Consider the following 13,691-nt stretch of genomic DNA (forward strand, 5'->3'; position numbering starts at 1 on the left):
TGCTCTTACAGAAGCTCTTGAAGTGGGCGTTCGCGTCCTCAACTATCTCGATTACTGGCTAATCCTAGCTCACTCTCTGGATGTGTTGTGTGCACATAGGGACCTGGTGCTCACGCACCTCAGCCGGCTAGGTCTTTGGGTGAATGAGGAAAAAAGCAAGCGCCTCCCGGCTCAGAGCATCTCTTTTCTCAGCTTGGAGTTGGTCTCGATGACACAGTTGGTGCTGACCTGTTTTAAGGTGTTCAGACAGAAAACAGCGGTTCCACTGAAACTGTTTCAGAGGCTCCTGGGGCATATGGCGTCCCTAAGTGGTGTGGCCACACCACTCGGGTTGATGCATATGAGACCGCTTCAGCACTGGCTTCAGACTCGCGTCCCAAGATGGGCATGGCACTACGGGACACATCGCGTGGCCATCACGCCGGTCTGTCGCCGCCTCTTCAGCCCTTGGACCGAACTCACATTTCTAAGGGCAGGTGTTCCCCTAGAGTAGGTCTCCAGGCATGCTGTGGTTATGATGGACACCTCCAAAACGGAGGGCACTGTATGCAACGGGCATGCAGCCGCCAGCTCCTGGACTGGCCCACGGCCACGTTGTTATGTCAACTGCCTCGAGTTGTTGACAATACTGCTCACCCTGCTGAGGTTCTGGCTGTTGATCCAGGGCAAGCATGTGTTGGTTCGGATAGAGAACACGGCAACGGTGACATATATTGACCGGCTTACACTCCCATTGTAAGTCACAACTTGCCTGCCGTCTCCTCCTCTGGAGTCAGCAGCACCTCAAGTTACTGCGAGCCACTCACATCCTGGGCGACCTCAACACCGCAGCGGACGTGCTGTCATGATAGGTTACCCACAGGGGAGTGTGGAGACTCTCCCCTCAGGTGGTCCATCTGATTTGGAGTTGATTTGGGCAGGTCCAGGTAGACCTGTTAGTGTTCCCCGAATCCTCCCACTGCCCGCTTTGGTACTCCCTTACCGAGGCACCCCTCGGTATAGACACACTGGCAAACAGCTGGCCCCCCGTACTACGCAATTATGCATTTTCTCCAGTGAGCCTATTTGCACAGACCCTGTGCAACGTCAGGGAGGACAAGGAGCAGGTTGTCCTAGCAGCAACCTACTGGCCCACCCAGACTTGTTTCTCGGACCTCAACCTCGCAAACCTAGCATCAGCCCCACCTGGCAAATTCCCCTGAGGAAGGACCTTCTTTCTCAGGGACGGGGAACCATCTGGCACCCACGACCAGACCTCTGGAATCTCCATGTCTGGCCACTGGACAGGATGTGGAAGACCTAAGTGGCCTACCACCCGCCATAGTAGACATGATCACTCAGGCTAGGGCTCCCTGTACGAGGTGCATGTATGCCTTGAAGTGGCGTCTGTTCGCTAAGTGGTGTTCTTCCCGATGCAAAGACCCCCAGTGATGCACAGTCGGATCGGTGATTTCCTTCCTGCATGAGATGTTGGAGGGATGCTGTCCCCCTCCACCTTGAAGGTGTATGTAGCCGCTATAGCAGCACATCCTGACACAGTGGACGGTAAGTCCTTGGGGAAGCACGTCCTGATCATCAGGTTCCTTAGAGGTGCCAGGATGTTGAATCCCTTGGTCCCTCATGGGACCTCTCTGTAGTCCTACAGGGTCTACAGGGAGCCACCTTTGAGCCTTTGGAGTCAGCTGAGCTTAAGGCACAGTCTTTAAAGACTGCCTTCCTGACTGCACTCACTTCCATCAAGAGGGTAAGTGACCTGCAAACGTTCTCTGTCAACGAAACGTGCCTGGAGTTCTTGAGTTCATTATCTTGAGACCCCAACCGGGCTATGTGCCCAAGGTTCCCACAACCCCATTCAGGGATCAGGTGATGAACCTGCGAGCACTGCCCCAGGATGAGGTAGACCCAGCCTTGGTGTTGCTGTGTCCGGATTGGATTGCACGCAGAGCTTCTGAATCTCTGAGCATCTCTTTTGTCTGCTTTGGTGGACAGCGGAAAGGAAGCACTGTCTCCAAGCAGAGGGTCGCCCACTGGATCATTGACACCATAGCTATGGCATATTACGTGCATCACGTGGCGCCTCCCGCAGGGCTACGAGCCCATTCTACCAGGAGTGTGGCAGCCTCCTGGACCCTGAACTTTGGCGCCTCTCTAACAGATATTTGCAGAGCAGAGGGCTGGGCAACACCCAACACCTTTGCGAGGTTCTACAATCTCCAGGTTGAGCTGGTTTCGTTCCATGTCTTGGCAAGAATGAACAGTTAAGTCCAGGGGCAGGTGCTCCACATGTGCTGATTCCCTGTAGGTAATACCATGCAACGTATATCTTCCGCTAAATCATTTACCAGTTGGTAAACTGCATCTTCCTTGGGCAGAGGCCCCACCATGTTTGTAGAAACTCATCCCCCATTAAGTAGGACTTACCATGAGACTATATCTACATGATATACTTCCGATGAATTAGAGTCGGTATGTGACGTATTTTCACTCAAAATACCCCCACCCCCCCTCTGGGCAGGGTGTGGTCTCCGCAGTGTCTTCCCCTTGGGAGTTTATTTAGTAAAAAAATGCTGTATTTTACGAACGACTTGGCATATTGTTATGAAACTTGGTACGTGTCTTTGGCACCATGCTTTGAAGGGACTAAAAAAGTTTCAGGACAGCGCCACCTTGATGTCAAAAATTATAATGTTATTTTTAAAAATGGTAATAGCTATTGACTCCTTTTGCCTACTGTCATGAGACTGGTCTTGATAGATTCTGTGGTTCATGCCGAGAACAATGATACCAATTATGTCATGATCGAGCAAACTTCCTCTCCGACATTTTTAAATGTATTGAAAACCTACTTTTTCAAGCTCCTCCTAGACTGTTCATCAGACTCTAACCAAAAACATCTCACAAAGCTTCTTTTGCTGCTCATGGTGCCGATAATTGTTGCTTGCAGCTATAATTTTATATATTTTCCTTTAGAACGATACCGCTATCTAAAACGTGTAAAAAAAAAAGCAAGTAGAATGAAAAAAATATGAAAACTGAGCACTGTACATTCTAACAGTTTAGCCAGCGATGGATAAATTGGAACACCCAATATGGTGGGTGTAGAAGAGAAAGTCCTGCCTTATAGGTTAAAAAGCCGATAACCTTTTAGAAACAGACATTGTCTGTCAATTAAAATGAAAATTAAGAGTCGTTTGACCTATCTTTTGCATGTGTGAAATATGGCTGTTTGAAATTTTTGTTTTTAAAATTGTTCACCTGCACCCCTTACAAAAGGTGGATAAACAATGCAGTTTAGCACTATACTACAGTAAAATACAGACCTAAATGAAAGATTTAAAATTTAGTTCTGTTCGTTTGCTTAAAACATTATTTTTCTATAGTATGGTTGACACTTCTGTGGAATGTACATTAGCTGGACAAGCCAGAAAAATACTGTTCTTAGTCTGATCTGAGCTAATGAAGCAAAATCTTTAATGCCATTGTTGACACATTTTAATGCTGACTTGAAATATGTTATTTGATTGTAATTCTATTTGATAGAACTGTTTGCAAATCAAATATTTTGATGTTCTCTTTTGAGAATGAAGTGAGAACAGAGCAGACATTGCCACCAAAACCAGTACTGCTTTGACTACTTTAACTTAAATGCATATATAAATACAATTTATTCTTACAAGGAATGTTTTGGGTTTAACACAAGTTTAATTCTATTGACAGTGTAATGCCACAAACACTGTTATAAAGAACCCTCTTTTTCTAAAGAAAAATATATCACGTTCAGTAAGGCACATATAAAGAAAGAAAACGTGTCTGTGGCAGGGTTCTACTACAGTGCATCCCTCCTCCTTCCCAGGTTTCGGCACCAGTGTAACACAGATCAATGGAAAGGAGGAGGCAAGAACAGGCTTAACCAAATAAATAATTTTTAATGATCAATTATAACAAAAAGACACAACCAAACACATACAAGTCAGCTGCATTTAATTATCTCTCTCTTGAACTGCCGTCTCCGGTCTGCCTGCTTGATCAGCCGGGTGTACCTGGTGTGCAGAATTAGGGGCCGGGTGTGCAGAATCACGGCCCTGCCCTCTGCCCTGCCACAGTTTCCAATACACAAAATGTTAAATATTCACATTTTCAAAAGTATAACACAATACTTAAACATAATATGTTTTAACATGACTTTAGTGTGATTTAATCGCTTGGGAAAAAGTTACACACAATAGCTTTAAGAAAGGCAAAATTAAAAAGTGAATATGAAAAGTTACATTTACATACATTTCAAGTAGTTGAGAATTGCATCATTCAAATGAATAAAAACAGTTGTCTCTTTCTCACTCTACTTTGTAGGTGGAAGCATGGTGAAGGAAGAACATCCTTGGTGGATTTTGGATCCTGAGGACTACCTCGTGCACATCAATGTTGGTGGCTTGAGGCACAAACTATGCTCAAGCATCCTGAAGAAATTTCCAGACACCCGCCTTGGCAGACTCTTGTCCTGTGACTCAGAGGATGCTATTCTACAGGTCTGTGATGACTTTGATGATCAGCTGAAAGAGTTTTACTTTGACCGGAACCCTGACCTTTTTCCTTATGTCCTCCACTTTTACCAGACTGGCAAGCTGCATATTATGGAGGAACTGTGCATTTTTTCATTCTCTCAGGAGATAGAGTATTGGGGCATAAGTGAATTCTTTCTGGACAGTTGTTGTAGTTATCGTTACCTTGATCGTAAACTGGAGGGCCATCATAAATGCTGGGATGAGGAGAGTGATGTGAGCAGTGTGGATACATCTGTTGATGAGATATCTGACCTTAACAAGGATATACAGCACTTTCATGAAATGCGTTTTGGGAACATTCTTAAGTGTCTGTGGCTAACATTAGAAAATCCTGGTTATTCAATCCCTAGCAAGCTCTTCAGCTTAATTTCCATTTGTGTGGTGTTAATATCAGTTGCCACCATGTGTATCAATAGCATTCCAGAATACCAGACATTTGATGAAAATGATAATCCAGCTGAGGACCCAACGATGCAAGCTTTAGAAGTTTTCTGCATCTGCTGGTTTACGTTTGAGGTAGTAACACGTATGCTTCTTGCTCCAAACCGTCGTAAGTTCTTCCTGCTACCACTAAACTTGATTGATATTGTCTCAGTGATGCCCATCTACATAACTCTTTTTTTTTATCTGGTCATTGGGAGTGAGTCAGAGTTGGGCAACTTGGGAAAACTGGTCCAGGTGCTGCGGTTGATGAGAATCTTCAGGGTGCTGAAATTAGCCAGGCATTCGACAGGTTTAAGATCACTAGGCGCTACATTACGGGTGAGATTACAAGTGCATTTAGAGTACTGTAAATGCCTATGTTTAGTTTATGGAATGCTACCAAATATAGGCTCTCAACAACTTAATTATCAAGTTTTATATTGAAAAGTACTGACTGAATACAGTTGATTTTCTGTGTTTAACACTGAATTTCATTTAAGTTTGAATTTCATTCAAACTTCATTTTAAAAGTGGAAGAGTTTTACTCTAATCGTGATTTCAGTAGGGATGCACCAATATTTCCACTATTGAAAATTTTTGGTTGAATATGTCAAAACAATGCTTTTTTTGGTTTGTGGTCCAAAAAAAGGCTGAAAAATCTTGACTGAAAATTTGAACAGAAACTGTTACTTTAAAATCTGATAACAGAAACAATGACAAGAGGAAAAAGAGGCATTCATGTGAAATGCTAATGGTTCCGTTTAATTTTATGTAAATGCCGGCTGATGGCGGATTGTATTTTGATGATAAAAAGTCAGAATTATTGAAATGGTAATTTCCCTTACCATTTGCGTATTAAATAGATGCATATTAAAATCCCCATCCCCAGAAGTATATATTATTTATATTTATATTATATATTTATGCATTTGGCAGACGCTTTTATCCAAAGCGACTTACAGTGCACTTATTACAGGCACAATCCCCCCGGAGCAACCTGGAGTTAAGTGCCTTGCTCAAGGACACAATGGTGGTGGCTATGGGGATCGAACCAGCGACCTTCTGATTACCAGTTTACCAGTTATGTGGTTTAGACCACTACACCACCACCACCATCAGAAGTGATGAAGCTGGAGGGCTGAACAAATTGACCCACTACTAATCACAACTGTCAAATTTCCCTACCTGCTATTTGAGCCACACTCTATATCAGAGGGGTCAAACATATGGCTTGCTAAGGAGTTCAATTCTGTTATGTAAGTAGGTGAGGCAGACGAGGAGTGGGGATCTACACGCAGGTTCTTTATTGAACAAAATGAAAATAAACAAGACAGGAACAAAGGAAACAACCACAAGGGGAAAAATGAAACCAAAACATGAACACATCAAGGGAACATGAACAGGGAGAACAGGGCAAAGCATCTACATCAGACATCCACAAAAAACGATCGACCAGGACTGGGGAACAAACAGGGTTTAAATACACAGGGAGAGTGATGATCAAACGACAAACAGGTGAGAACAATGATTGAGTGCTGGCAGTGATGAGGGCTGGGAATTGTGGGAATTGTAGTTTATAACAGGTGACACGAGAAACACGGGGCAGACAATAATGGATCGTGACATAACCCCCCCTCAAAGGAGCGGATTCCAGACGATCCTAAAGAAAATGAAAAAACCCACAAAAACTAAAAACTAAATTGTCCAAGGAGTGAAGGGCTAGCACAAGCGGCAAACAGACAGTCCAAAGGGGGCACAAGGGGCAAAGAGACAGTCCATAGGGGCACAAAGGGGCAGACAGGCAGCCCAGGAGGGCACAGAGGGCAAGCAGGCAGTCCACGGGGGCACAAGGGGCAGACAGGCAGTCCAAGGAGGCACAAGGGGCAGACAGGCAGTCCACGGGGGCACAAGGGGCAGACAGGCAGTCCAAGGAGGCACAAGGGGCAGACAGGCAGTCCACAGGGGTACAGAGGGCAGGTAGGCAGTCCAAGGAGGCCACAAGACGGGGACTGGGTCAGGTGGCCTGGAAGCTGGCCACAGAGCAAGGACAGGTTCAGGAGGCCTGGGAGGCGGCCACAGGACAGGGACAGGTTTAGGTGGCCTGGGAGCTGGCCACAGAGCAAGGACAGGTTCAGGAGGCCTTGGAGGCGGCCACAGGACAAGGACAGGTTCGGGAGGCCTGGGAGTCGGCCTCAGGACCACAGCCATGGGGAACTCCGAGGGCGGAGCCATGGTAGACTCAGATGGCAGAGCCATGGGTGGCTCAGGAGGCGGAACCGTAGGAGGCTCTGGAGACGGAGCCATGGGAGGCTCAGGAGGCAGAGCCGAGGACAGCTCAGGAGATGGAGCCAAGGTAGGCGGAGCCGTGGAAGGTTCAGGAGGTGGAGCTGTGGGAGGCTCAGGAGGCGGAGCCGTGGAAGGCTCTGGAGGTGGAGCCTTGGGAGGCTCTGGAGGCGGAGCCGTGGGAGGCTCTGGAGGCGGAGCTGTGGGAGGCTCAGGAGGCAGAGCCATGGGAGGCTCAGGAGGCGGAGCCGTGGGAGGCTCAGGAGGCGGAACTGAGGGAGGATCAGGAGGCGGAGCTGTGGAAGGTGGAGCCATGAAGGGTTCTAGAGGCAGAACCGAGGGAGGCTCAGGGGGCGGAGCTGTGGGAGGCTCAGGAGGTGAGCCGAGGGAGGCAGAGCCATGAAGGGTTCTGTAGGCAGAGCCGAGGGAGGCTCTGGAGGCGGAGCCGAGGGAGGTTCAGGAGGCGGAGCCGTGGAAAGCTCTGGGATTGCAGCCGTGGAAGGCTCGAGAGGCGGAGCCCTGGGAGGCTCGAGAGGCAGAGCCTGGGATGGCTCGAGAGGCAAAGCCCGGGATGGCTTTGGGATTGAAGCCGAGGAAGCCTCGAGGGGCGGAGCCCAGGAAGGCTCGAGAGGCGGAGCCCTGGGAGGCTCGAGAAGCGGAGCCCTGGGAGGCTCGAGAGGCAGAGCCCTGGCAGGCTCGGGAGGCTCGAGAGGCGGAGCTCTGGGAGGCTCAGGATGCGGAGCCCTGGGAGGCTCGAGAGGCAGAGCCCTGGGAGGCTCGAGAGGTGGAGCCCTGGAAGGCTCGAGAGGTGGAGCCCGGTGAGGGTCGAGAGGCGGAGCCCTGGGAGGCTCGAGAGGCGGAGCTCTGGGAGGCTCGAGAGGCGAAGCCCTGGGAGGCTCGAGAGGCGGAGCCCTGGGAGGCTCGGGAGGCTCAAGAGGGGAAGCCCTGGGAGGCTCGAGAGGCAGAGCCCTGGTAGGCTCGGGAGGCTCAAGAGGCGGAGCCCTGGGAGGCTAGAGAGGCGGAGCTCTGGGATGCTCAGGATGCGGAGCCCTGCGAGGCTCGAGAGGCAGAGCCCTGGGAGGCTTGAGAGGCAGAGCCCTGGTAGGCTCGGGAGGCTCAAGAGGCGGAGCCCTGGGAGGCTCGAGAGGCAGAGCTCTGGGAGGCTCAGGATGCGGAGCCCTGGGAGGCTCTGGGATTGAAGTCGAGGCTACTGGCGCTGGCTCTGGGACGGTCGAGGCTACTGGTGCTGGCTCTGGGACGGTCGAGGCTACTGGTGCTGGCTCTGGGAGGGTCGAGGCAACTGGCGTTGGCTCTGGGACGGTCGAGGCTTCAGGCACTGGCTCAATGACGTTCGAGGCTTCAGGCACTGGCTCACTGACGTTCGAGGCTACAGCCACTGGCTCACTGACGTTCGAGGCTACAGGCACTGGCTCACTGACATTCAGGGCTGCAGACATTGGCTTGTTGACCGTGGTATGCGTGAGCTCTGGTTTGTTAGACACAGAGGACAGAGTCATGGGAGGTTCTGGGGACGGAACCGTGGAAGGCGGAGGCTGGGGAGCAGAAGCCTTCCCTCTTCTCCTCCTCCTCCGGGCGGGCTAGGCTGACAACGCTGGATCACTGACCGAGGCAGGCGTGGGCTCAGGCTCGCTGACCGTGGCTGCCGTGGGCTCTGGCTCGCTGACCGTGGCTGGCGTGAGCTGGGGAGCGGAAGCCTTTCTTCTCCTCCTCCTCCAGGCGGACGAAGCTGGCAGCGCTGGCTCGTTGACCAAGACAGGCGTGGGGGTTGGCTCGCTGACAGGCGGGGCAGGCGTGAAAGGACGAGCCATGGACGACTGGGGGGTCACCACTGTGGGAGGAGAGGCAGGGTCCTCCTCAACGACGGCCACAGTGAACGGCGAGCCGCAGGCCAGCAGAGTCTCCTCCATAAATTCGAGGAGCGTTCAGCCACGCGTCGCCGGTGGCAACCGCTCCTTGAGCGAACTGTTCAGGTTGTCCCTGAAGAAAACCACCAGGGAGGAGTCCAGGAAGTCCGCGACTCTCACCAGCTCGAGGAAATCGCGGATGTGGTCCTCCACAGGACGGTCCTCTTGCTTTAGGCAGAGAAGTCTATAGTTCGCCTGTTGAACCGCTATATCCATTATGGTCGATCGTTCTGTTATGTAAGTCGGTGAGGCAGACGAGGAGTGGGGATCTACACACAGTTTCTTTATTGAACAAAATGAAAATAAACAAGACAGGAACAAAGGAAACAACCACGAGGGGAAATATGAAACCAAAACATGAACACATCAAGGGAACATGAACAGGGAGAACAGGGCAAAGCATCTAAATCAGACATCCACAAACAACGATCGACCAGGACTGGGGTACAAACAGGGTTTAAATACACAGCGAGAGTGATGATCAAACGACAAACAAGTGAGAACAATGATTGAGTGCTGGCAGTGATGAGGGCCGGAAATTGTGGGAATTGTAGTTTATGACAGGTGACACGAGAAACACGGGGCAGACAACAAGGGATCGTGACAAATCCAGTCTGTGTGGCATTACGCACTCTTGTGCAATTTGAACTGTGAGTCTGTGAGTGACTGTGTCACAGAGAAACCAGTTAATTTTTCCTCATTCACGGCTATGATGACAACACGGATGATGAACAGATACAAGGGAAAATGTTAAAAATGGAAAATATCCATTTGTCCTTTTGTTGTGCATATCCTTTGTTGGAAAATATTATAATGTTTATTATTTGTTTACCTATTCAAAATAAAGTGTCACTTTCTGTTTCAGTTTTCAGCCCAGTGTGCAAGAATTTTCATTTAGGTGCATCACTATTTTTACATTTTATATAATCAGCTTTTACCCACTGCTTCTCTACCTCGCTAACAATTTCCATGCAAATGAAAATCATTAAACCAAAAAATCATGTATTTTTTTCCCTGTATAGCACAGTTACAGAGAGGTGGGTATCTTACTGCTGTACCTGGCAGTGGGTGTGTCAGTGTTCTCTGGAATCGCTTACACTGCAGAATATGAGGAAGACGTTGGTATGGACACAATCCCAGCTTGCTGGTGGTGGGGCACAGTCAGTATGACAACAGTGGGATATGGAGATGTAGTGCCAGTGACAGTAGCAGGGAAGCTGGCAGCATCTGGCTGCATCCTGGGTGGCACATTAGTAGTGGCACTACCCATCACCATAATTTTCAACAAGTTTTCACATTTTTACCGCAAACAAAAAGCTCTTGAGGCTTCAGTGAGAAATAGCAACAAGAAGAGGCTTAAGATGAGACCACACGAAAAGGATGCAGAAAGACCAATAGCTGCACACTTTTCGGAAGATAGCCAGGATAATGATGAAGATGTGAATTATTCGGGAGGAGTTATGAACTACTGCTATGAAGAGCATCTACTGCTAAATACAGTCTGATGTGTCTACTGTGTGAGAAAACTGATTATACAGTTTTGCCAAGAAAATGTCAGCATTAAACTTCATATCTTATCTGAAGATATCTTGCATTCAAACTCCCTCTGTAGGCATATGATAGCTGTACTGTAGTTGTACATTAGCTCTGCAATGGAGTTTTTGTTCTATTAAAATGTTTTTTTAAATTCATAATTCATAAAATTTTATTAAATGCAGTATTTCTTATAGGCAAGATTGTGTACATGTTAACATTGCCATAGTTACCCAAAAATCTGTACACATGTTATTAACATTATGGTTATTAGGTTATTAACTAACTTCAGCTGGTCAATGAAAATTCAGCTACTAGACCAAAATAGCACAAAATTGGACTCACAATGGTCAAAAAGGCTGACTTCCTTAAAGGTGCTCTCACTAATTTTTTGAACATGTCGCCTTGGACGTACACTGACACCTAGTGGTGTGGATGGAGCACAATTCCAAAGTAATATTTTTGAGTTACTAATACCATTGTAGAAGTTTACTATTCACAATAAGCCAGGAGTAATTTAGTCCATGAATAGAAGTGTCCATTGACAGAGTGGTTACTAAGATTAAGCAAATAGTATTCGGCTATACTGTATGTGATTCTAATATGGCAGCCCCCATGAGGGGACCCTCCCTATATAGAATAAAACTGCTTTTATAAGGTTACTGATATGACTGGAATCTTCATCTCATGGTCATGATTTTATAATTGTTTTTAACAATAATTTCTTTCTTAAAAAGTAAAACTTTTTAAGTAAAGAAAAAAATTACTGAGTGTACCTTTAAGAATACAATTGCTGTATTCTGCCCTGCAAAAGCAAAAGACCTTAACTCACTAGAGCGTGAAACTGATAAAAATGACTTTAAAGTTTCTGTTTTGTCCAGACAAAAGTATTATAGGTAGGACTCCCAAAATTTCACAACTAGTTGCTATACTGAAGAAATGTTTGTATGCAAAAAATCTTGAGCTCAAAATTGACCTTTGACCCTTGTTTGGCAGTTACTGTACTCTGCCTTTGTATCATGTGCCAAAAATCAGGAGTCATGCAAAGGCAAAAGGCCGTAACTGACGTATAATCAATATTTACTTGCTGTTCACCATACTTACATCCATTATAAGAACACCTAACCAAGGTCTAGTCATCATGGTATTTGTTTTAAATTATATACAGGTGAAACTCGAAAAATTAGAATATCGTGCAAAAGTTCATTAATTTCAGTAATTCAACTTAAAAGGTGAAACTAATATATTATATAGACTCATTACAAGCAAAGTAAGATATTTCAAGCCTTTATTTGATATAATTTTGATGATTATGGCTTACAGCTTATGAAAACCCCAAATACAGAATCTCAGAAAATTAGAATATTACATGAAATCAATAAAAAAAAAGGATTTTAAATACAGAAATGTCGGCCCTCTGAAAAGTATAATCATGCATATGTACTCAGTACTTGGTTTGGGCCCCTTTTGCATTAATTACTGCCTCAATGCGGCGTGGCATGGATGCTATCAGCCTGTGGCACTGCTGAGGTGTTATGGAAGACCAAGATGCTTCAATAGCGGCCTTCAGCTCTTCTGCATTGTTTGGTCTCATGTCTCTCATCTTTCTCTTGGCAATGCCACATAGATTCTCTATGGGGTTCAGGTCAGGCGAGTTTGCTGGCCAATCAAGCACAGTAATACCATGGTCATTGAACCAGGTTTTGGTACTTTTGGCAGTGTGGGCAGGTGCCAAGTCCTGCTGGAAAATGAAGTCAGCATCTCCATAAAGCTTGTCTGCTGAAGGAAGCATGAAGTGCTCTAAAATGTCCCGGTAGACGGCTGCGTTGACTCTGGATTTAATAAAGCACAGTGGACCAACACCAGCCGATGACATGGCTCCCCAAACCAACACAGACTGTGGAAACTTCACACTGGACTTCAAGCATCTTGGATTGTGTGCCTCTCCATTCTTCCTCCAGACTCTGGGACCTTGGTTTCCAAATGAGATGCAAAATTTGCTCTCATCAGAAAAGAGGACTTTGGACCACTGAGCAAAAGACCAGTTCTTTTTTTCTTTAGCCCAGGTAAGACGTTTGACATTTGAAGCCCATGTCCAGGACCCATCTGTGTGTGGTGGCTCTTGATGCAGTAACTCCAGCCTCAGTCCACTCCTTGTGAAGCTCCCCACACATTTGAATGGCCTTTTCCTGACAATCCTCTCCAGGCTACGGTCATCCCTGCTGCTTGTGCACCTTTTTCTTCCACACTTTTCCCTTCCACTTAACTTTCTATTAATGTGCTTTGATACAGCACTTTGAGAACATCCAACTTCTTTTGCGATTACCTTTTGAGGCTTTCCCTCCTTGTGGAGGGTGTCAATGATGGTTTTCTGCACAACTGTCAGGTCAGCAGTCTTCCCCATGATTGTGAATTCAACTGAACCAGACCGAGAGACCATTTAAAGGCTCAGGAACCCTTTGCAGGTGTTTAGCTGATTAGAGTGTGACACTTTGAGCCTACAATACTGAACCTTTTCACAATGTTCTAATTTTCTGAGATTCTGAATTTGGGGTTTTCATAAGCTGTAAGCCATAATCATCAAAATTATATAAAATAAAGGCTTGAAATATCTTACTTTGCTTGTAATGAGTCAATATAATATATTAGTTTCACCTTTTAAGTTGAATTACTGAAATTAATGAACTTTTGCACGATATTCTAATTTTTCGAGTTTCACCTGTAGAAGACCTTTGGTTGTTCCTATTTAGTGCTATAATGATCAGGATAGTGCGGCAACACTAACACAGTTAAACAGTATAACAGATAAGTTACTTTGCAGTACAGTATGTACAGTATGAATAAATACAATAAATATTTTCACAATAAAGATAATTTAATTATAATTGAATACAAAGGTATATGTATTTAAATGCAAGATATAGAGTAATAATTAATTAAACATTGGACCAATACATTAGAGATT

The 13,691-nt window shown here is 46.4% G+C and overlaps 1 protein-coding gene across 1 annotated transcript; it reads left to right on the plus strand.

The window, feature by feature from the left end:
- Positions 1-4,358: 4,358 nt before the first annotated feature.
- On the plus strand, positions 4,359-10,698 carry LOC127646355 (potassium voltage-gated channel subfamily S member 2-like). The gene is made up of 2 exons (XM_052129914.1): positions 4,359-5,324; positions 10,216-10,698. The coding sequence occupies exons 1-2, from the start codon at positions 4,359-4,361 to the stop codon at positions 10,696-10,698; spliced, it is 1,449 nt and encodes a 482-aa protein (XP_051985874.1).
- The last annotated feature ends 2,993 nt before the right edge of the window (positions 10,699-13,691 follow it).

Source organism: Xyrauchen texanus, chromosome 7 (genome assembly GCF_025860055.1).
Source record: "Xyrauchen texanus isolate HMW12.3.18 chromosome 7, RBS_HiC_50CHRs, whole genome shotgun sequence".
Taxonomy (NCBI): Eukaryota; Metazoa; Chordata; class Actinopteri; order Cypriniformes; family Catostomidae; genus Xyrauchen; species Xyrauchen texanus.